General features: G+C 34.9%; 1 protein-coding gene across 2 annotated transcripts in view; it reads right to left on the minus strand.

Moving 5' to 3' along the window:
• The window catches only part of mideasb (mitotic deacetylase associated SANT domain protein b), a 109,174-nt gene that overhangs the window by 26,257 nt on the left and 59,252 nt on the right, over positions 1–23,665 (minus strand). For both annotated transcript variants that reach the window (XM_061969188.1, XM_061969187.1), the window contains exons 3-8: positions 16,758–17,027; positions 13,732–14,057; positions 13,592–13,654; positions 6,868–7,010; positions 6,687–6,790; positions 3,565–3,640 (exon numbers count right to left, since the gene is read on the minus strand). In XM_061969188.1, coding sequence (XP_061825172.1) covers positions 3,565–3,640; positions 6,687–6,790; positions 6,868–7,010; positions 13,592–13,654; positions 13,732–14,057; positions 16,758–17,027 — 982 coding nt within the window. The remainder of the gene's footprint in view (positions 1–3,564; positions 3,641–6,686; positions 6,791–6,867; positions 7,011–13,591; positions 13,655–13,731; positions 14,058–16,757; positions 17,028–23,665) is intronic.

The following is a 23,665-nucleotide window of genomic DNA, read 5'->3' on the forward strand; positions in this document are numbered from 1 at the left end:
TCTGCACTGACTTTTATACACATTTTTTTTTAAAATAAAATGCTTTTTTATACATTTCATTTTTTACATTCTTCTGCACTGAATTGGTATGCACAACATTTTTATAAAACGATTTTTATACATTTTTATTTTTTACACTGAATTTTTATATAAAGATTTTTTTAACACATTGATTCTTTATACATTTAATTCTTCTGCAATGAATTTGTATACACAAAATTTTTGTAAAATTATTTTTATACATTTTTATTTTTTACACTGACATTTTTTACACTGAATTTTTGTACAAAGATTTTTCTAACACATTGATTTTTTTTATACATTTAATTTTTCTGCACAACATTTTTATAAAACGATTTTTATACATTTTTATTTTTTACACTGAATTTTTATACAAAGATTTTTTAACACATTGATTTTTTTATACATTCAATTCTTCTGCACTGAATTTTTATACACAAAATTTTTGTAAAATTATTTTTATACATTTTTATTTTTTACACTTACATTTTTTACACTGAATTTTTGTACAAAGATTTTTTTAACACATTGATTTTTTATACATTTAATTTTTCTGTACTGACTTTTTATACACTAATTTTTTATAAATTTATTATTTATACATTATTTTTTTACAGTTAAAATCTTTTACACTGAATTTTTAAACAAATAATTTTTTCAACACATTGATTTTTTATACATAAAATTTTTCTTCACTGACTTTTTATACACAACATTTTTATAAAATTATTATTTATACATTTTATTTTTTACACTGACATTTCTTACACTGATTTTTTATAAAAATATATTTTTTAACACATGGATTTTTTATACATTACATTTTCTGCACTGACTTTTTATACACAAATTTATTATAACATTTATTTTTTACACTGATATTTTTTACAAATATTTTTTTAACACATTGATTTTTTATACATTTCATTTTTCTGCACTGACCTTTATACACAATTTTTTTTAAATAAAATGCTTTTTTATACATTGAATTTTTTACATTCTTCTGTACTGACTTTGTATGCACAAAATTTTTATAAAACGATTTTTATACATTTTTATTTTTTACACTGAATTTTTATACAAATATTTTTTTAACACATTGATTTTTTTTATACATTTAATTCTTCTGCAATGAATTTGTATACACAAAATTTTTGTAAAATTATTTTTATACATTTTTATTTTTTACACTGACATTTTTTACACTGAATTTTTATACAAAGATTTTTTTAACACATTGATTTTTTTATACATTTAATTATTCTGCAATGAATTTGTATACACAAAATTTTTGTAAAATTATTTTTATACATTTTTATTTTTTACACTGAATTTTTGTACAAAGATTTTTTTAACACATTGATTTTTTATACATTAAATTTTTCTGCACAGACTTTTTATACACACATTTTTTATTAAAACGATTTTTTTGCATTTTATTTTGTACACTGACATTTTTTACACTGAATTTTTGTATAAAGATTTTTTTTTAACACATTGATTTTTTATACATAACATTTTTCTGCACTGACTTTTTATACACAACATTTTTTATAAAATTATTATTTATACATTTTATTTTTTACACTGACATTTCTTACACTGATTTTTTTATACAAATATATTTTTTTACACATTGATTTTTTATACATTACATTTTTCTGCACTGACTTTTTATACACAAATTTATTATAACATTTATTTTTTACACTGATATTTTTTTACAAATATTTTTTTAACACATTGATTTTTTATACATTTCATTTTTCTGCACTGACCTTTATACACAATTTTTTTTTAAATAAAATGCTTTTTTATACATTCAATTTTTTACATTCTTCTGTACTGACTTTGTATGCACAAAATTTTTATAAAACGATTTTTATACATTTTTATTTTTTACACTGAATTTTTATACAAAGATTTTTTTAACACATTGATTTTTTTATACATTTAATTCTTCTGCACTGAATTTTTATACACGAAATTTTTGTAAAATTATTTTTATACATTTTTATTTTTTACACTGACATTTCTTACACTGATTTTTTATACAAATATATTTTTTAACACATTGATTTTTTTATACATTACATTTTTCTGCACTGACTTTTTATACACAAATTTATTATAACATTAGTTTTTTTACACTGATATTTTTTACAAATATTTTTTTAACACATTGATTTTTTATACATTTAATTTTTCTGCACTGACCTTTATACACAATTTTTTTTTAAATAAAATGCTTTTTTATACATTGAATTTTTTTACATTCTTCTGTACTGACTTTGTATGCACAAAAGTTTTATAAAACGATTTTTATACATTTTTATTTTTTACACTGAATTTGTATACAAAGATTTTTTTAACACATTGATTTTTTTATACATTTAATTCTTCTGCAATGAATTTTTATACACAAATTTTTTATAAAACTATTTTTATGCATTTTATTTTGTACACTAACATTTTTTACACTAAATTTTTGTACAAAGATTTTTTTTAACACATTGATTTTTTATACATAAAATTTTTCTGCACTGACTTTTTATACACAACATTTTTATAAAATTATTATTTATACATTTTATTTTTTACACTGACATTTCTTACACTGATTTTTTTATACAAATATATTTTTTTACACATTGATTTTTTATACATTACATTTTTCTGCACTGACTTTTTAAACACAAATTTATTATAACATTAGTTTTTTTACACTGATATTTTTTACAAATATTTTTTTAACACATTGATTTTTTATACATTTCATTTTTCTGCACTGACTTTTATACACAATTTTTTTTAAATAAAATGCTTTTTTATACATTGAATTTTTTACATTCTTCTGTACTGACTTTTTATGCACAAAATTTTTATAAAACGATTTTTATAAATTTTTATTTTTTACACTGAATTTTTATACAAAGATTTTTTTAACACATTGATTTTTTTATACATTTAATTCTTCTGCAATGAATTGTTATACACAAAATTTTTGTAAAATTATTTTTATACATTTTTATTTTTTACACTTACATTTTTTACACTGAATTTTTGTACAAAGATTTTTTTAACACATTGATTTTTTTATACATTTAATTCTTCTGCACTGAATTTTAATACACAAAATTTTTGTAAAATTATTTTTATGCATTTTTATTTTTTACACTGACATTTTTTACACTGAATTTTTGTACAAAGATTTTTCTAACACATTGATTTTTTTTATACATTTAATTTTTCTGTACTGACTTTTTATACACTAATTTTTTTATAAATTTATTATTTATACATTTTATTTTTTTACAGTTAAAATTTTTTACACTGAATTTTCAAACAAATAATTTTTTCAACACATTGATTTTTTATACATTTAATTGTTCTACACTGACTTTTATACACTAAATTTTTATAATAATTTAATGTAAAAAAAAATTCAGTTACATAAATCCAGCGTCCAAAAAAACAAGCTTTGGTTAAAAAAAAAAAGAGAGAAATGAAGCTCCATCAAAAAGGAGTATAATGTGATGTTACCTGAGTAGTGGTAGTTGGACAAAGAATGGGACTTGGGGAAAAGAGGATTCCTCAGCATGAGCATAGACAAAGTGGCCTGGAAAACAAGACATGTTGACAACAATGAGATTCTTTTTCAGAACTCTCGCCTCTGAAGGCGTGCAAGATTTTTTTTATCAAAACATATAAACTTCTGCGCTCCACCATCTTGGCAGAATGCTCCAGAGGAGCGTAGGCGCTTTTAACAGCCCCCTCCTCACCCACTCTCCGTTTCCTTGACAACGCTAAGGCCGATGCTGGTCGCTCGGGCCAAGAATCTGAAACTGCCGCTCGCACAAAAGCTGCCCTGACTTTAAGGCGTGCGTGTACTGTGCGATCGAGTTGGTTTTTGCCTCATTCTTGTGAGAATCCTGCGTTTGACTGACGCATTCAGGAGTGAGGGTTGGTTCTTTACAAGTGTATGTAAACTACTGACCACAGCAGTGAAGTTGTCACGTTGTGTAAATGGTAAATAAAAAGAGAATACAACAAATCCTTTTCAACTTATATTCAATTGAATAGACTGCAAAGACAAGATATTTCATGTTCACACTTTTTTTTTTTGCAAATAATCATGAACTTAGAATTTAATGGCAGCAACACATTGCAAAAAAAGTTGTCACAGGGGCATTTTTACCAGTGTGTTACATGGCCTTTCCTTTTAACAACACTCAGTAAAGGTGTGGGAACTGAGGAGACACTTTTTTGAAGCGGAATTATTTCCCATTCTTGCTTGATGTACAGCTTAAGTTGTTCAACAGTCTCCCTTCTCATATTTTAGCCTTCACACATTTTCAATGGGAGACAGGTCTGGACTACAGGCAGGCCAGTCTTGGCATTGTCTTGCTGAAATAAGCAGGGGCGTCCATGATAACGTTGCTTGGATGGCAACATATGTTGCTCCAAAACCTGTATGTACCTTTCAGCATTAATGGTGCCTTCACAGATGTGTAAGTTACCCATGTCTTGGGCACTAATACACCCCCATACCATCACACATGCTGGCTTTGCACCTAGAACAATCCGGATGGTTCTTTTCCTCTTTGTTCAGAAGGACATGACGTCCACATTTTCCAAAAACAATTTGAAATGTGGACTCGTCAGACCACAGAACACTTTTCCACTTTGCATCAGTCCATCTTAGATGAGCTCGGGCCCAGAGAAGCCGACGGCGTTTCTGGGTGTTGTTGATAAATGGCTTTGGCTTTGTATAGTAGAGTTTTAACTTGCACTTACAGATGTAGCGACCGACTGTAGTTACTGACAGTGGTTTTCTGAAGTGTTCCTGAGACCATGTGGTGATATCCTTTACACACTGATGTTGCATTATGATGAAGTATGTGGAGGGATTTTTCCAGATTCTCTGAACCTTTTGATGACATTACGAAGCGTAGATGGTGAAATCCCTAAATTCCTTGCAATAGCTGGTTGAGAAATGTTGTTCTGAAACAATTTGCTCAGGCATTTGTTGACAAAGTGGTGAATGTAGTGTATTTTCCGCACTATAAGGCGCACCTAAAAACCTCCAATTTTCTCAAAAGCTGACAGTGCGCCTTATAATCCGGTGCGCCTTATATATGGACCAATATTGAGCCAAAACTACAGGATGCATAACGCAACCCCAGCCTCTACTGTGGCGTCTATTCTATGCGCCTTATAATGCGGTGCGCCTTATATATGAACAAAGTTTGGTCCGAAGGACGCAACGTCCACATTTTCCAAAAACAATTTGAAATGTGGACTCGTCAGACCACAGAACACTTTTCCACTTTGCATCAGTCCATCTTAGATGAGCTCGGGCCCAGAGAAGCCGACGGCATTTTTGGGTGTTGTTGATAAATGGCTTTGGCTTTGTATAGTAGAGTTTTAACTTGCACTTACAGATGTAGCGACCAACTGTAGTTACTGACAGTGGTTTTCTGAAGTGTTCCTGAGCCCATGTGGTGATATCCTTTACACACCGATGTTGCTTTATGATGAAGTACGTGGAGGGATTTTTCCAGATTCTCTGAACCTTTTGATGACATTACGGAGCGTAGATGGTGAAATCCCTAAATTCCTTGCAATAGCTGCTTGAGAAATGTTGTCCTTAAACAATTTGCTCAGGCATTTGTTGACAAAGTGGTGAATGTAGTGTATTTTCCGCACTATAAGGCGCACCTAAAAACCTCCAATTTTCTCAAAAGCTGACAGTGCGCCTTATAATCCGGTGCGCCTTATATATGGACCAATATTGAGCCAAAACTACAGGATGCATAACGCAACCCCAGCCTCTACTGCGGCGTCTATTCTATGCGCCTTATAATGCGGTGCGCCTTATATATGAACAAAGTTTGGTCCGAAGGACGCAACGTCCACATTTTCCAAAAACAATTTGAAATGTGGACTCGTCAGACCACAGAACACTTTTCCACTTTGTATCAGTCCATCTTAGATGAGCTCGGGTCCCCGAGAAGCCGGCGGCGTTTCTGGGTGTTGTTGATAAACGGTTTTCGCCTTGCATAGGAGAGTTTTAACTTGCACTTACAGATGTAGCGACCGACTGTAGTTACTGACAGTGGTTTTCTGAAGTGTTCCTGAGCCCATGTGGTGATATCCTTTACACACTGATGTTGCTTTTTGATGAAGTACGTGGAGGGATTTTTCCAGATTCTCTGAACCTTTTGATGATATCACGGAGCGTAGATGGTGAAATCCCTAAATTCCTTGCAATAGCTGCTTGAGAAATGTTGTTCTGAAACAATTTGCTCAGGCATTTGTTGACAAAGTGGTGACCCTCGCCCCCGTCCTTGTTTGTGAATGACTGAGCATTTCACGGAAGCTGCTTTTATACCCAATCATGGCACCCACCTGTTCCCAATTAGCCTGTTCACCTGTGGGATGTTCCAAATAAGTCTTTTGATGAGCATTCCTCAACTTTCTCAGTCTTTTTTGCCACTTGTGCCAGCTTTTTCGAAACATGTTGCAGGCATCAAATTCGATTTACCATTTTTTACACAACGTGACAAGCTTCACTGCTTTAGGGGTTAGTATCTGTGCGATATTTGTCGCCACACCTAATTAATCCAGGTTCTTTAGGCTGCAATCCAGAATGCGGTGCTCACCATGATGTCGCCCCTGCACTGGTGGAGACAATGGTGCGCCAGCTCCTGGTTGGTGCCTCCTCCGCAGAAAGCGCTGGAAGACGCCAGGTGCATGAGGTCTTTGACTGAGGGCCGACAACAGCAAGTCCCTCAGATCACAACAAAGATGTTCCCTCGGAGGCCGTGTCGTTTTTTTCCTTACCTCTTTTGTGGTAGTCGGGCGTGTCCTCCAGATGGGTCGGCGGCTCCCAGACCAGCTCCGCTTGATGGGGGTCCAGATCCACCAGTGAGCGCTGCCTCAGTTCTGGCACCTCCGCCTGGTAGTGTGACCCGATGTTTATTCGTCTGCGATAAAATGAGGGTAGTTGGGATGTAACAATTACTGTCATTTATGATCAATTGCAGTGAAATTACAGGTGCCTAGTATTACCGTTTCAAATTCAAGTAATCGGAAGACAGTGCCTAATAATCACACGTCCATTAAATCCATGGACCAGTGAAATGGCTCATTTCCTGGAGAAGCAATCTAGCGGCTGGCTAGCGGTGCTGATCGCTAGCTGCTAGCATCGTTAATCAATAGCGAGCAACAAGGGCCATCAATCACTAGCTAGCAGTTAGCCCTGTAAATTACTAGCTAGCAGCTAGCATCATTATTCATATGGTAGCAGCTAGTGATGGGTTGATGAGGCGTCATGAAGCGTTTTGACACATTGCAAAACTGTATTGATACTGTGTCGCTAAATACTGACATCTGCTGGACATTAAAAATCCCTACAGGCAACCTATGGACCGACTCAACTGACACTGATTTGATGCCCTAGTACAGGGGTCACCAACCTTTTTGAAACCAAAAACTACTTCTTGGGTACTGATTAATGCGAAGGGCTACCAGTTTGATACACACTTAGATAAATAAATATATTGTCATTTGTAAGTTACACGTAAGTGTGATTTAAACAAGAATAGCTAAATAAATAAATGTATATATATAAAAAAAAATGGGTATTTCTGTCTGTCATTCCGTCATACATTTGTTTTCCTTTTACAGAAGGTTTTTTGTAGAGAATAAATGATGAAAAAAACACTTAATTGAACGGTTTAAAAGAGGAGAAAACACGAAAAAAATTAAAATAAAATTTTGAAACATAGTTTATCTTCAATTTCGACTCTTTAAAATTCAAAATTCAACCGACAAAGAGAAGAGAAAAACTAGCTTATTTGAATCTTTTTGAAAAAATTTAAAAAAGAATTTATGGAACATCATTAGTCATTTTTCCTGATTAAGATCAATTTTAGAATTTTGATGACATGTTTTAAATTGGTTAAAATCCAATCTGCACTTTGTTAGAATATTTAACAAATTGGACCAAGCTATATTTCTAACAAAGACAAATCAGTATTTCTTCTAGATTTTCCAGAACAAAAATTTTAAAAGAAATTCAAAATACTTTGAAATAAGATTTAAATTTGATTCTACAGATTTTCTAGATTTGCCAGAATAATTTTTTTGAATTTTAATCATAGTAAGTTTGAAGAAATATTTCACAAATATTCTTCGTCGAAAAAACAGAAGCTAAAATATTTATTATTCTTTACAATAAAAAATAAATAAATTTACTTGAACATTGACTTAAATTGTCAGGAAAGAAGAGGAAGAAATTTAAAAGGTAAAAAGGTATATTTGTTTAAAAATCCTAAAATCATTTTTAAGGTTGTATTTTTTTCTCTAAAATTGTATTTCTAAAAGTAATAAGAAGCAAAGTAAAAAATAAATGAATTTATTTAAACAAGTGAAGACCCATCCATCCATCCATTTTCTACCGCTTATTCCAAGTGAAGACCAAGTCTTTAAAATATTTTCTTGGATTTTCAAATTCTATTTGAGTTTTGTCTCTTTTAGAATTAAAAATGTCGAGCAAAGCGAGACCAGCTTGCTAGTAAATAAATAACATTTAAAAAATAGAGGCAGCTCACTGGTAAGTGCTGCTCTTTGAGCTATTTTTAGAACAGGCCAGCGGGCGACTGATCTGGTCCTTACGGGCTACCTGGTGACCGCGGGCACCGCGTTGGTGACCCCTGCCCTAGTATATACAATAATATAAACCAAGTCATTGTATTTCATTTAGGATTATTTCATATCTTCATTTAAATAAAAATATATTTTTATCTTTTTTAGAGACAGTCAATAAATAATGTGAACATGTATCATAATATGGAAATCTAAGAGAACGTGTTGTGGATGATTGTGGACTGGGAATTTTTTTAATTGTATTTTTTTTAACACATTTTTATAAAAAAAAAAGTTTTTCCGACGTATTACATTTTAGACGATTTTTCTTCTTAGTTATTATTTCTCCGGCTGTAGAAAAGAGCCGCTCACAGGGCACAGAGGAGGCGTCAGTGCGACACAGTTGGCGTATCGGTCACGTGACCAAAACAGCTCATGATGGGTCACGTGACTTTCTAAAAGCGGTACGCGCACCGGCACAGGGTTTTGCTCTATGAGCTCGACGCATGCGCCGATGCATCGGTGTTGCCGGACCCATCACTACTCATTACTCACAGGGTAGCAGCTTGCGCTGTTAATAACGAGCTAGCAGCTAGCCTCATTATTCACAGGGTAGCAGCTAGCGCCGTTAATCACGAGCTAGCAGCTAGCATCATTATTCATGGGGTAGCAGCTAGCGTCGTTAATCACGAGCTCGCAGCTAGCCTCATTACTCACAGGGTAGCAGCTTGCGCTGTTAATCACAAGCTAGCAGCTAGCATCATTATTCATAGGGTAGCAGCTTGCGCCGTTAATCACAACCTAGCAGCTAGCATCATTATTCATAGGGTAGCAGCTTGCGCCGTTAATCACAACCTAGCAGCTAGCATCATTATTCATAGGCTAGCAGCTTGCGCTGTTAATCGCGAGCTAACAGCTAGCATCATTATTCATATGGTAGCAGCTCGTGCAGTTAATCACGAGCCAGCAGCTAGCATCATTATTCACAGGGTAGCAGCTAGCGTCGTTAATCACGAGCTAGCAGCTATCATCATTATTTATAGGGTAGCAGCTAGCGTCGTTAATCACGAGCTAGCAGCTAGCCTCATTACTCACAGGGTAGCAGCTTGCGCCGTTAATCACGAGCTAGCAGCTAGCATCATTATTCATAGGGTAGCAGCTTGCGCCGTTAATCACAAGCTAGCAGCTAGCATCATTATTCATAGGCTAGCAGCTTGCGCTGTTAATCGCGAGCTAACAGCTAGCATCATTATTCATATGGTAGGAGCTCGTGCAGTTAATCACGAGCCAGCAGCTAGCATCATTATTCATGGGGTAGCAGCTAGCGTCGTTAATCACGAGCTAGCAGCTATCATCATTATTCACAGGGTAGCAGCTAGCGTCGTTAATCACGAGCTAGAAGCTATCATCATTATTCATAAGGTAGCAGCTAGCGTCGTTAATCACAAGCTAGCATCATTACTCACAGAGTAGCAGCTTGTGCTGTTAATCACGAGCTAGCAGCTAGCATCATTATTCATAGGGTAGCAGCTTGCACCGTTAATCACGAGCTAGCAGCTATCATCATTATTCACAGGGTAGCAGCTAGCGTCGTTAATCACGAGCTAGCAGCTATCATCATTATGCATAGGGTAGCAGCTAGCGTCGTTAATCACGAGCTAGCAGCTAGCCTCATGACTCAAAGGGTAGCAGCTTGCGCTGTTAATCACGAGCTAGCAGCTAGCATAATTATTCATAGGGTAGCAGCTAGCGCCGTTAATCACAAGCTCGCAGCTAGCCTCATTACTCACAGGGTAACAGCTTGCGCTGTTAATCACAAGCTAGCAGCTAGCATCATTATTCATAGGGTAGCAGCTTGCGCTGTTAATCATAAGCTAGCAACTAGCATCATTATTCATAGGGTAGCAGCTTGCGCCGTTAATCACAAGCTAGCAGCTAGCATCATTACTCACAGGGTAGCAGCTTGCGCTGTTAATCACGAGCTAGCAGCTAGCATCATTATTCATAGGGTAGCAGCTTGCGCCGTTAATCACAAGCTAGCAGCTATCATCATTATTCACAGGGTAGCAGCTAGCGTCGTTAATCACGAGCTAGCAGCTATCATCATTATTCACAGGGTAGCAGCTAGGGTCGTTAATCACGAGCTAGCAGCTATCATCATTATTCATAGGGTAGCAGCTAGCGTCGTTAATCACGAGCTAGCAGCTAGCCTCATTACTCACAGGGTAGCAGCTTGCGCTGTTAATCACGAGCTAGCAGCTAGCATCATTATTCATAGGGTAGCAGCTTGCGCTGTTAATCATAAGCTAGCAACTAGCATCATTATTCATAGGCTAGCAGCTTGCGCTGTTAATCACAAGCTATCAGCTAGCATCATTATTCATAGGCTAGCAGCTTGCGCTGTTAATCACAAGCTATCAGCTAGCATCATTATTCATAGGCTAGCAGCTTGCGCTGTTAATCGCGAGCTAACAGCTAGCATCATTATTCATAGGGTAGCAGCTTGCGCCGTTAATCACAAGCTAGCAGCTAGCGCCGTTAATTACTAGCTAGCAGCTAGCGCCGTTAATCACTAGGTAGCAGCTAGTGCTGTTAATTACCAGCTAGCAGATAGCACCGTTAAATACCGGGCAGCAGCTAGTGCCATTAGTCACTAGCTAACAGCTAGCCCTGGTCATTTTAGCTAGCAGCTAGCCCTGTTAATTTTAAGCGAGCGGCTAGCACAGTTAATTACTAGGTAGCAGCTAGTGCCGTTAGTCAGCAGCTAGCTGCTAGCCCAATTAATTACTAGCCAAGAGCTATCAATGCTAATCCCAAGATAACAGCTCGTGGCCAAACAGCTCCGTTTTTGTTTCATCTGACCACAGAACTTTCCTCCAGAAGGTCTTATCTTTGTCCATGTGATGTCAGATGAAACAAAAATGGAGCTGTTTGGCCACAATACCCAGCAATATGTTTGGAGGAGAAAGGGTGAGGCCTTTAATCCCAGGAACACCATGCCTACCGTCAAGCATGGTGGTGGTAGTATTATGCTCTGGGCCTGTTTTGACCCATAATAAATTCATAAAAGAAGCCATCCATCCATCCATCCATCTTCTTCCGCTTACCCGAGGTCGGGTCGCGGGGGCAGCAGCCTAAGCAGGGAAGCCCAGACTTCCCTCTCCCCAGCCACTTCGTCCAGCTCCTCCCGGGGGATCCCGAGGCGTTCCCAGGCCAGCCAGGAGACATAGTCTTCCCAACGTGTCCTGGGTCTTCCCCGTGGCCTCCTACCGGTCGGACGTGCCCTAAACACCTCCCGAGGGAGGCGATCGGGTGGCATCCTGACCAGATGCCCGAACCACCTCATCTGGCTCCTCTCCATGTGGAGGAGCAGCGGCTTTACTTTGAGCTCCTCCCGGATGGCAGAGCTTCTCACCCTATCTCTAAGGGAGAGCCCCGCCACCCGGCGGAGAAAACTCATTTCGGCCGCTTGTACCCGTGATCTTGTTCTTTCGGTCATAACCCAAAGCTCATGACCATAGGTGAGGATGGGAACGTAGATCGACCGGTAAATTGAGAGCTTTGCCTTCCGGCTCAGCTCCTTCTTCACCACAACGGATCGATACAGCGTCCGCATTACTGAAGATGCCGCACCGATCCGCCTGTCGATCTCACGATCCACTCTTCCCTCACTCGTGAACAAGACTCCGAGGTACTTGAACTCCTCCACTTGGGGCAGGGTCTCCTCCCCAACCCGAAGATGGCATTCCACCCTTTTCCGGGCGAGAACCATGGACTCGGACTTGGAGGTGCTGATTCTCATCCCAGTCGCTTCACACTCGGCTGCGAACCGATCCAGCGAGAGCTGAAGATCCTGGCCAGATGAAGCCATCAGGACCACATCATCTGCAAAAAGCAGAGACCTAATCCTGCAGCCACCAAACCAGATCCCCTCAACGCCTTGACTGCACCTAGAAATTCTGTCCATAAAAGTTATGAACAGAATCGGTGACAAAGGGCAGCCTTGGCGGAGTCCAACCCTCATTGGAAACGTGTCCGACTTACTGCCGGCAATGCGGACCAAGCTCTGACACTGATCATACAGGGAGCGGACCCCCAAAATCAGACAGTCCGATACCCCATACTCTCTGAGCACTCCCCACAGGACTTCCCGAGGGACACGGTCGAATGCCTTCTCCAAGTCCACAAAACACATGTAGACTGGTTGGGCAAACTCCCATGCACCCTCAAGGACCCTGCCGAGAGTATAGACCTGGTCCACAGTTCCACGACCAGGACGAAAACCACACTGTTCCTCCTGAATCCGAGGTTCGACTATCCGGCGTAGCCTCCTCTCCAGTACACCTGAATAGACCTTACCGGGAAGGCTGAGGAGTGTGATCCCACGATAGTTAGAACACACCCTCCGGTTCCCCTTCTTAAAGAGAGGAACCACCACCCCGGTCTGCCAATCCAGAGGTACCGCCCCCGATGTCCACGCGATGCTGCAGAGTCTTGTCAACCAAGACAGCCCCACAGCATCCAGAGCCTTAAGGAACTCCGGGCGGGTCTCATCCACCCCCGGGGCCTTGCCACCGAGGAGCTTTTTAACTACCTCAGCAACCTCAGCCCCAGAAATAGAAGAGCCCACCACAGATTCCCCAGGCACTGCTTCCTCATAGGAAGACGTGTTGGTGGGTTTGAGTAGGTCTTCGAAGTATTCCCTTCCACCGATCCACAACATCCGCAGTCGAGGTCAGCAGAACACCGTCCTCACCATACACGGTGTTGATAGTGCACTGGTTGTTTACACTCTCGTCATGTGGATCATTGGGAAAGCATAGAGTGTGCTCCAGTGTGTGTGTGGGATGTATAATTCCACTGAAGAGAAAGTCCACCTAGGTTCTGAGGAAGGAGTGAGGGGGTGCACAACACTCACGGCTCAATGCTGACTGGCGTGACGTCGGTCATGGCGCAGAGAACCGGCGGCGTCATGTCGCAGCTACCTGAATGAGCGCCACACAAAGTAAGAGTCAGACTCCACACTCACTAGAAGCACAGCAGAGTTGTGGCGTTCACCTACTGGAGCGCAGCAGGCTGCGTGTGGCCGACTTGGGGGTGGCGGGCGGCCCCAGGCCCCCGGCGGAGGAAAGGAAGGTGGAGAAGTAGAGGCCCGAGCCCTCGCGCACGGGGCTGAGGATGGGCGGCGGCGTGTAGGGCGGCATGGCGTTGTCGGCCAGGCGGACGGGGGAGCGTAGGTGGCTCTGGTAGGGGGTGATGCTGGAGTAGAGGGGCGGAGCGATGAACACGCCGGGTTTGGGCGGCGGGATGAAGAGGGGCTCCGGCCTTGGGCGGCGCTTCACCCGTTTGGCGTCGTCGTCCCGCTCGCAATCCACGCCGCCGTTCTGTATGAGCACACATGACAACTTTTTCACTTCCCATACAGATTTTGGAGTTGGAGTATTGTCACATATTGAGCCGATATCAGCAAGAATCGCACATGCATCCATCCATTTTCTACCGCTTGTCCATCTCATGGTTGTGGGGGTGGCTGGAGCCTATCCCAGTTGCATTGGAGCAGAAGGCGGTGTACACACTGGACAAGTCGCCACCTCATCACAGGGCCAACACAGATAGACAACATTCACACTCTAGGGACAATTTAGGGTTGCCAAGCAACTTATCCCCAGGTGCATGTCTTTGTATAAACTGTATATGTATATGTATATGTATACACACACATACATACACACATATGTATACATATACATACACTATATACATATATGTATATATATACATACATATATACATATATGTATACATATATACATATATGTATACATATACTGTACATATATGTATACCTATACATGTATACATATACATATATATGTATACATATACTGTACATATATGTATACCTATACATGTATACATATACATATATATGTATACATACATGTATACATATATACATATATGTAAACATATGTATACATATATACATATATGTATACATATATACACATATATGTATACATATATACTGTACATAGATACAGTATATGTATACATATATTCAAATATGTATACATATACATACAGTATATACATAAATGTATATATACATACATATATACACATACATATATACAAATATATACATATATGTATACATGTATATACACATATGTATACATATATATGTATACATATAAACATATATGTATACATATAAACATATATGTATACATATAGATACATATACGTATACATATATCTATACATATATATATATATACAAATACATATATATACACATATATATATTATATGTATACATATGTATATATGTATACATACATGTATATATATTTGTATATATGTATGTGTATGTATGTATATATATGTATGTGTATACATATACATATATCTATGTATATGTATACATACATATATGTATACATATACATAGATATATGTATACATATATACACATACATATATATACATACATATATATACATATATACACATACATATATACAAATATATATACATATATATACATATGTATACATATATACATATATATGTATACATATATACATATAAACATATAAACATATATGTATACATATATATATATACACATATACGTATACATAAATATACATATATCTATACATATATATACAAATACACACATATACATATATGTATACATATACATAGATATATGTATACATACATACACAAACATATATATATACACATACATACACATACATATATACATGTATGTATATATGTATACATATATATATACATATATGTATACATATATATATATACATATATACATATATGCATACATATATACATATATGTATACATATATACATATATGTATACATATATACATATATATGTATACATATATGTATACATATATACATATACGTATAAATATATATATACATGTATACATATATATATATATATATATATATACAAATACATATATTTATACATATACATATATACACATACATATATACACACACATATACATATATATATATATATATATACATACATACATATATGTATATATATACATATATATATATATATATATATATATATATATATATATATATATATACATATATACATATATATATATATATATATATATATATATATATATATATATATATATATATATATATATATATATATATACACACTGTTATGAGGTGGCAACTTGTCCAGGGTGTACCCCACCTACTGCCTGAATACAGTTGAGATAGGCTCCAGCACCCCCCACGAGCCCAAAAGGGACAAGCGGTAGAAAATGGATGGATGGATGGATATATATATATATATATATATATATATATATATATATATATATATATATATATATATATATATATATATATATATATATATATATATATATACACACACTTAAATATACGTTAGGTCAGGAGACCTAACGTATATTCCACTCTACCCTGGTATTGCGCACTGCATAACAGATAAACCACAGAAACCTTGACTATACACATACAGTACATATATACACATACATATATGCATAAATACATATATATATATATATATATATATATATATATATATACACACATACATATATATGTATCATTTCTAGGTTAGTGCCATGGATGCTAAATCCCCGTATTAAAAAATAAAGAGGGGTCAAAGGGAGAATGGAATTGAAGTATAATATTGCAGTAAATGTCAATAATCTGCATGATTTGGGACAGTGGGAATGCTTGCAATGAAGTATAAAATGGGGGCAGGGAGGGACACACACACACACACACACACACACACACACACACATAGAGAGTGTTTGGGGGAAGGGAAATGTCAGCATGGAGGGAGGATGGACTGCTGAAGCCAAGCCAGGAGAAGGAAATATTTTATTACTCTTTAAGCGGTGTCACAGAAACACTTGATGATCACATGAATTCTGGAATATTGTGTGAAATAATATCGCCTCCTACGTCGCTTACGAAAACAAAGACAAACAACCGGCAGGTAACGAAAGGGGCGGGGCTAGTACGCACCTGCTCGGAGCTCTCCGACGGGGAGTTCCTCAGCGAGCGCCGCCGGGTTACGATGACCGAGGGCTTGCGTTCGGCGCCGCCCAGCTCCAGCGGGTCGGTCGGCCTGGGCGGCCAGACGCTTGCCGGAGCAGCTCCAGCCCGGTCGCCACAGGAGGGGTCGAGGCGACGCACCGGCACTGACACGGGGATGACGAGAGGGAGCAGGCTGTCGTCTCGCGGCCGCTTGCTGTTCGGGCCCTGCTGAGAAGAAGTCCATGGTCTGTTGGCCTCCTGGCGACCAGAATGAAAGAACAGCTTCAGGAAAGATGAAAGATTTCCACATAGACTCGACTACTGCAACTCACTTCTTGTCGGGATCCCAAGCAAGAACATCCAGAAGCTGCAGTACTTACAGAATAGTGCTGCTAGGATCCTGACTAGAGTGCGGAACCCTTCACTGGCTTCCTGTTCCACTCAGGATTGAATACAAAGTCTCCCTACTAACCCACCAGTGCCTCCATGGAAATGCCCCCCTCTACCTCAAAGAACTGCTCACCCCCAAATCCTAACTTCCTCCAACCTCCGCTCCCAGTCTGTGGAAAGCTCTCCCTGACCACCTGAGGGCACCACAGACTGTGGGTGCTTTTAAAAAAGGCTTAAAAACCCTTCTTTTTAAAAAAGCCTTTTTTTAAGATTTATGCGTACTAGTTCTGGCTATTAGGCTGTTCTATTTTTTTCTTTTTTAGGGCCCGCATGGCCCATTGCAAAAGGACTCCCGAAGGGAGTCCTTATGCAATGGGACATAAGGACCTATTGAATTTGTAAGGTTTTATTCTTTATTCTTTATTCTTCCGCCGCCACATTAAACTGTAATTTGACCCACTTAACATGCTTCAAAACTCACCATATTTGACCCACACATCAGGACCTGCAAAAATGACCTTTTTTTTAAAACAAACAAACCTCAAAACTCAAAATTGCGCTCTAGCGCCCCCTAGGAAAAACAAAAACTAGACTGCCTATATCTCCCACTAGGAAGATCGGAGAAACATGAAACAAAAACCTGTATGTAGGTCTGACTTAGACCTAGTTTTCATAATTGTATATCATTGGGCAAAAATCAACAGGAAGTTGGCAATTCCCCCTTCAAGACAAAAAAGTACTAAAAACAGTCACTTTTGCCTCTTTGAGCTGTAATTTGACCCCCTTAACATGCTTCAAAACTCACCGAACTGAACACACACATCAGGACTGGCAAAAAATGCGATCTAATAAAAAAAACCTAACCCCAAATCTCAAAATTGTGCTCTAGCGCAATTTTTTAATGAAACGCACAAAAAACTGCTCCTCGGATGAAAAAACTGACAAAACTGCCTGTAACTCCCACTGGGAAGGTCGGAGAGACATGAAACAAAAACCTCTATGTAGGGCTCACTTAGACCTACATTTCATAAATTGACAACCCCCAGCAAAAATCAACAGGAAGTTTGCTATTCCCCCTTCAAAACAATTTTTTTGTAAAAACCGGTAACCTTCCTTCAAAAACTATCTCCTCTGAGCGCGTTTGTCGTTTCGGCTTCAAACTAACACAGGAGAGAGATTAAACCCTTGTGTATAAAATAACAGAACAGCGTTTTAATACCTGCTCCGGTTTTGATTTTATGACCCTTCAAAGACCCGCTGCGCTGATGCTGCTGCGCTGCTGTTTTTTTAAGATGGCTGCTTAAAAGCAGGAAGCACCAGCGTGCCTACACAATGCAGACAAGGTAGGTACACTAGACAAAAGTCTTGGGACACTTATGACTACCACCGGACAAAAGTATTGGGACACTTAGGCCGAAAACTGGACAAAAGTATTGGGACACTTAGGCCGAAAACTGGACAAAAGTATTGGGACACTTGGGACTACAACTTGACAAAAGTATTGGGACACTTAGGACTACAACTTGCCAAAAGTATTGGGACACTTGGGACTAAAACTGGACAAAAGTATTGGGACCTGCCAAATACGCGGGCCCGACCAACGCTGCTTGCAGCTTTAATTTATTATTATCTTTTAATTGTTTTAATACACTGTAGTACTTTGAGGTTGTTTGCTCAATGTGAAGTGAAGTGAAGTGAATTATATTTATATAGCGCTTTTCTCTAGTGACTCAATGCGCTTTACATAGTGAAAGCCAATATCTAAGTTACATTTAAAGCAGTGTGGGTGGCACTGGGAGCAGGTGGGTAAAGTGTGTTGCCCAAGGACACAACGGCAGTAACTAGGATGGCGGATGCGGGGATCGAACCTGCAACCCCTCAAGTTGCTGGCACGGCCGCTCTACCAACCGAGCTATACCGCCCCAATGTAAAGTGCTTTTTAAAGATAAAGTCTATTATTATTACTATAATTTTTTTCCAGTTTCGCACATTTTTTCATAATTTTTTTAATGTATTTTGTTCTATTGTATATTATATATTATATTGTATTTTATTGTATTTTTGCAAGTGGTTTTTAAACTGTATTTAATTGTATTTTTGCAAAAAAATAATATTATTATTTTAATTCATAATTTTATGTTATTCCATCCATCCATCCATATATTTCTAGATTTGCAAATGTTTTCTTTTCTTTTGTTTTCCTTTTTAGATTTGCACATTTTTTCTTTCATTATTTAGATGGAAGGGCGGGGGGGTTGGATTGTGCTTTATAAATAAACCTGTATTTTTATTTTTATTTTTTAGATTTGCACTTTTTTTATTTTATTTTTTATAAAAATTTTTAGATTAGCACATTTTTTCTTTTAAATTATAGATTTGCAATAGTTTTCTTTTTCTTTTCTTTTTTTTTTTTTAGATTTGCAAATTTTTTTCTTTTATTTTTGCACATTTTGTATTTTATTTATTTTAATTTTTTTTTAGATTTGCACATTTTTTCTTTAATTTTTTAGATTTCCAAATGTTATTTATTTATTGATTTATTACCTATTTTAGATTTCCAAATTTCTAAATTGAAAATTTATTTGATTAAATTATGATTCATTTTATGATTATTTTCAGTTTTGCCTTCTTCATCCATTTTTGACCGCTTGTCCCTTTTGGGGTCCCGGGGGTGCTGGATTGTGCTTTATAAATAAACCTGCATTTTTTTTTTAGACTTGCAATATAAAAAAAACCTTTTTAGATTTGCAAATTTTTTCTTTTATTTATTTTTTAGATTTGAAAATGTTTTCTTTTAATTTTTAGATTTGCAATTTTGTTCTTTTTCTTTTTTAGATTTGCACATTTTTTCTTTAATTTTTTAGATTTACAAATGTTATTTATTTATTGATTTATTATCTATTTTAGATTTCCAAATTTCTAAATTACTAATTTATTTGATTAAATTATGATTAATTTTATGATTATTTTCAGTTTTGCCTTCTTCATCCATTTTTGACCGCTTGTCCCTTTTGGGGTCGCGGGGGGTGCTGGATTGTGCTTTATAAATAAACCTGCATTTTTTTTTAGACTTGCAATATAAAAAAACCCTTTTTAGATTTGCACATTTTTTCTTTTATTTATTTTTTAGATTTGAAAATGTTTTCTTTTAATTTTTAGATTTGCAATTGTGTTCTTTTTCTTTTTTAGATTTGCACATTTTTTCTTTAATTTTTTAGATTTACAAATGTTATTTATTTATTGATTTATTATCTATTTTAGATTTCCAAATTTCTAAATTACTAATTTATTTGATTAAATTATGATTAATTTTATGATTATTTTCAGTTTTGCCTTCTTCATCCATTTTTGACCGCTTGTCCCTTTTGGGGTCGCGGGGGGTGCTGGATTGTGCTTTATAAATAAACCTGCATTTTTTTTTTAGACTTGCAATATAAAAAAACCCTTTTTAGATTTGCACATTTTTTCTTTTATTTATTTTTTAGATTTGAAAATGTTTTCTTTTAATTTTTAGATTTGCAATTGTGTTCTTTTTCTTTTTTAGATTTGCACATTTTTTCTTTAATTTTTTAGATTTACAAATGTTATTTATTTATTGATTTATTACCTATTTTAGATTTCCAAATTTCTAAATTGCAAATTTATTTGATTAAATTATGATTCATTTTATGATTATTTTCAGTTTTGCCTTCTTCATCCATTTTTGACCGCTTGTCCCTTTTGGGGTCCCGGGGGTGCTGGATTGTGCTTTATAAATAAACCTGCATTTTCTTTTAGACTTGCAATATAAAAAAAACCTTTTTAGATTTGCAAATTTTTTCTTTTATTTATTTTTTAGATTTGAAAATGTTTTCTTTTAATTTTTAGATTTGCAATTTTGTTCTTTTTCTTTTTTAGATTTGCAAATTTTTTTCTTTTATTTTTGCACATTTTGTATTTTATTTATTTTAATTTTTTTTTAGATTTGCACATTTTTTCTTAAATTTTTTAGATTTCCAAATGTTATTTATTTATTGATTTATTACCTATTTTAGATTTCCAAATTTCTAAATTGAAAATTTATTTGATTAAATTATGATTCATTTTATGATTATTTTCAGTTTTGCCTTCTTCATCCATTTTTGACCGCTTGTCCCTTTTGGGGTCCCGGGGGTGCTGGATTGTGCTTTATAAATAAACCTGCATTTTTTTTTAGACTTGCAATATAAAAAAAACCTTTTTAGATTTGCAAATGTTTTCTTTTATTTATTTTTTAGATTTGAAAATGTTTTCTTTTAATTTTTAGATTTGCAATTTTGTTCTTTTTCTTTTTTAGATTTGCACATTTTTTCTTTAATTTTTTAGATTTACAAATGTTATTTATTTATTGATTTATTATCTATTTTAGATTTCCAAATTTCTAAATTACTAATTTATTTGATTAAATTATGATTAATTTTATGATTATTTTCAGTTTTGCCTTCTTCATCCATTTTTGACCGCTTGTCCCTTTTGGGGTCGCGGGGGGTGCTGGATTGTGCTTTATAAATAAACCTGCATTTTTTTTTAGACTTGCAATATAAAAAAACCCTTTTTAGATTTGCACATTTTTTCTTTTATTTATTTTTTAGATTTGAAAATGTTTTCTTTTAATTTTTAGATTTGCAATTGTGTTCTTTTTCTTTTTTAGATTTGCACATTTTTTCTTTTATTTATTTTTTAGATTTGAAAATGTTTTCTTTTAATTTTTAGATTTGCAATTGTGTTCTTTTTCTTTTTTAGATTTGCACATTTTTTCTTTAATTTTTTAGATTTACAAATGTTATTTATTTATTGATTTATTATCTATTTTAGATTTCCAAATTTCTAAATTACTAATTTATTTGATTAAATTATGATTAATTTTATGATTATTTTCAGTTTTGCCTTCTTCATCCATTTTTGACCGCTTGTCCCTTTTGGGGTCGCGGGGGGTGCTGGATTGTGCTTTATAAATAAACCTGCATTTTTTTTTTTAGACTTGCAATATAAAAAAACCCTTTTTAGATTTGCACATTTTTTCTTTTATTTATTTTTTAGATTTGAAAATGTTTTCTTTTAATTTTTAGATTTGCAATTGTGTTCTTTTTCTTTTTTAGATTTGCACATTTTTTCTTTAATTTTTTAGATTTACAAATGTTATTTATTTATTGATTTATTACCTATTTTAGATTTCCAAATTTCTAAATTGAAAATTTATTTGATTAAATTATGATTCATTTTATGATTATTTTCAGTTTTGCCTTCTTCATCCATTTTTGACCGCTTGTCCCTTTTGGGGTCCCGGGGGTGCTGGATTGTGCTTTATAAATAAACCTGCATTTTCTTTTAGACTTGCAATATAAAAAAAACCTTTTTAGATTTGCACATTTTTTCTTTTATTTATTTTTTAGATTTGAAAATGTTTTCTTTTAATTTTTAGATTTGCAATTGTGTTCTTTTTCTTTTTTAGATTTGCACATTTTTTCTTTAATTTTTTAGATTTCCAAATGTTATTTATTTATTGATTTATTACCTATTTTAGATTTCCAAATTTCTAAATTGCTAATTTATTTGATTAAATTATGATTCATTTTATGATTATTTTCAGTTTTGCCTTCTTCATCCATTTTTGACCGCTTGTCCCTTTTGGGGTCCCGGGGGTGCTGGATTGTGCTTTATAAATAAACCTGCATTTTTTTTTAGACTTGCAATATAAAAAAAACCTTTTTAGATTTGCACATTTTTTCTTTTAATTTTTAGATTTGCAATTGTTTTCTTTTTCTTTTTTTTTCTTTTTTAGATTTGCACATTTTTTTCTTTTATTTTTGCACATTTTGTATTTTATTTATTTTAATTTTTTTTTAGATTTGCACATTTTTTCTTTAATTTTTTAGATTTACAAATGCTATTTATTTATTGATTTATTATCTATTTTAAATTTCCAAATTTCTCAATTGCTAATTTATTTGATTAAATTATGATTAATTTTATGATTATTTTCAGTTTTGCCTTCTTCATCCATTTTTGACCGCTTGTGCCTTTTGGGGTCCCGGGGGTGCTGGATTGTGCTTTATAAATAAACCTGCATTTTTTTTTTAGACTTGCAATATAAAAAAAACCTTTTTAGATTTGCACATTTTTTCTTTTATTTATTTTTTAGATTTGAAAATGTTTTCTTTTAATTTTTAGATTTGCAATTGTGTTCTTTTTCTTTTTTAGATTTGCACATTTTTTCTTTAATTTTTTAGATTTACAAATGTTATTTATTTATTGATTTATTACCTATTTTAGATTTCCAAATTTCTAAATTGCAAATTTATTTGATTAAATTATGATTCATTTTATGATTATTTTCAGTTTTGCCTTCTTCATCCATTTTTGACCGCTTGTCCCTTTTGGGGTCCCGGGGGTGCTGGATTGTGCTTTATAAATAAACCTGCATTTTTTTTAGACTTGCAATTTAAAAAAAATTTTTTTAGATTTGCACACTTTTTCTTTTATTTATT

The sequence above is a fragment of the Nerophis lumbriciformis genome, linkage group LG08, assembly GCF_033978685.3.
Source record: "Nerophis lumbriciformis linkage group LG08, RoL_Nlum_v2.1, whole genome shotgun sequence".
NCBI classification, from domain to species: Eukaryota; Metazoa; Chordata; class Actinopteri; order Syngnathiformes; family Syngnathidae; genus Nerophis; species Nerophis lumbriciformis.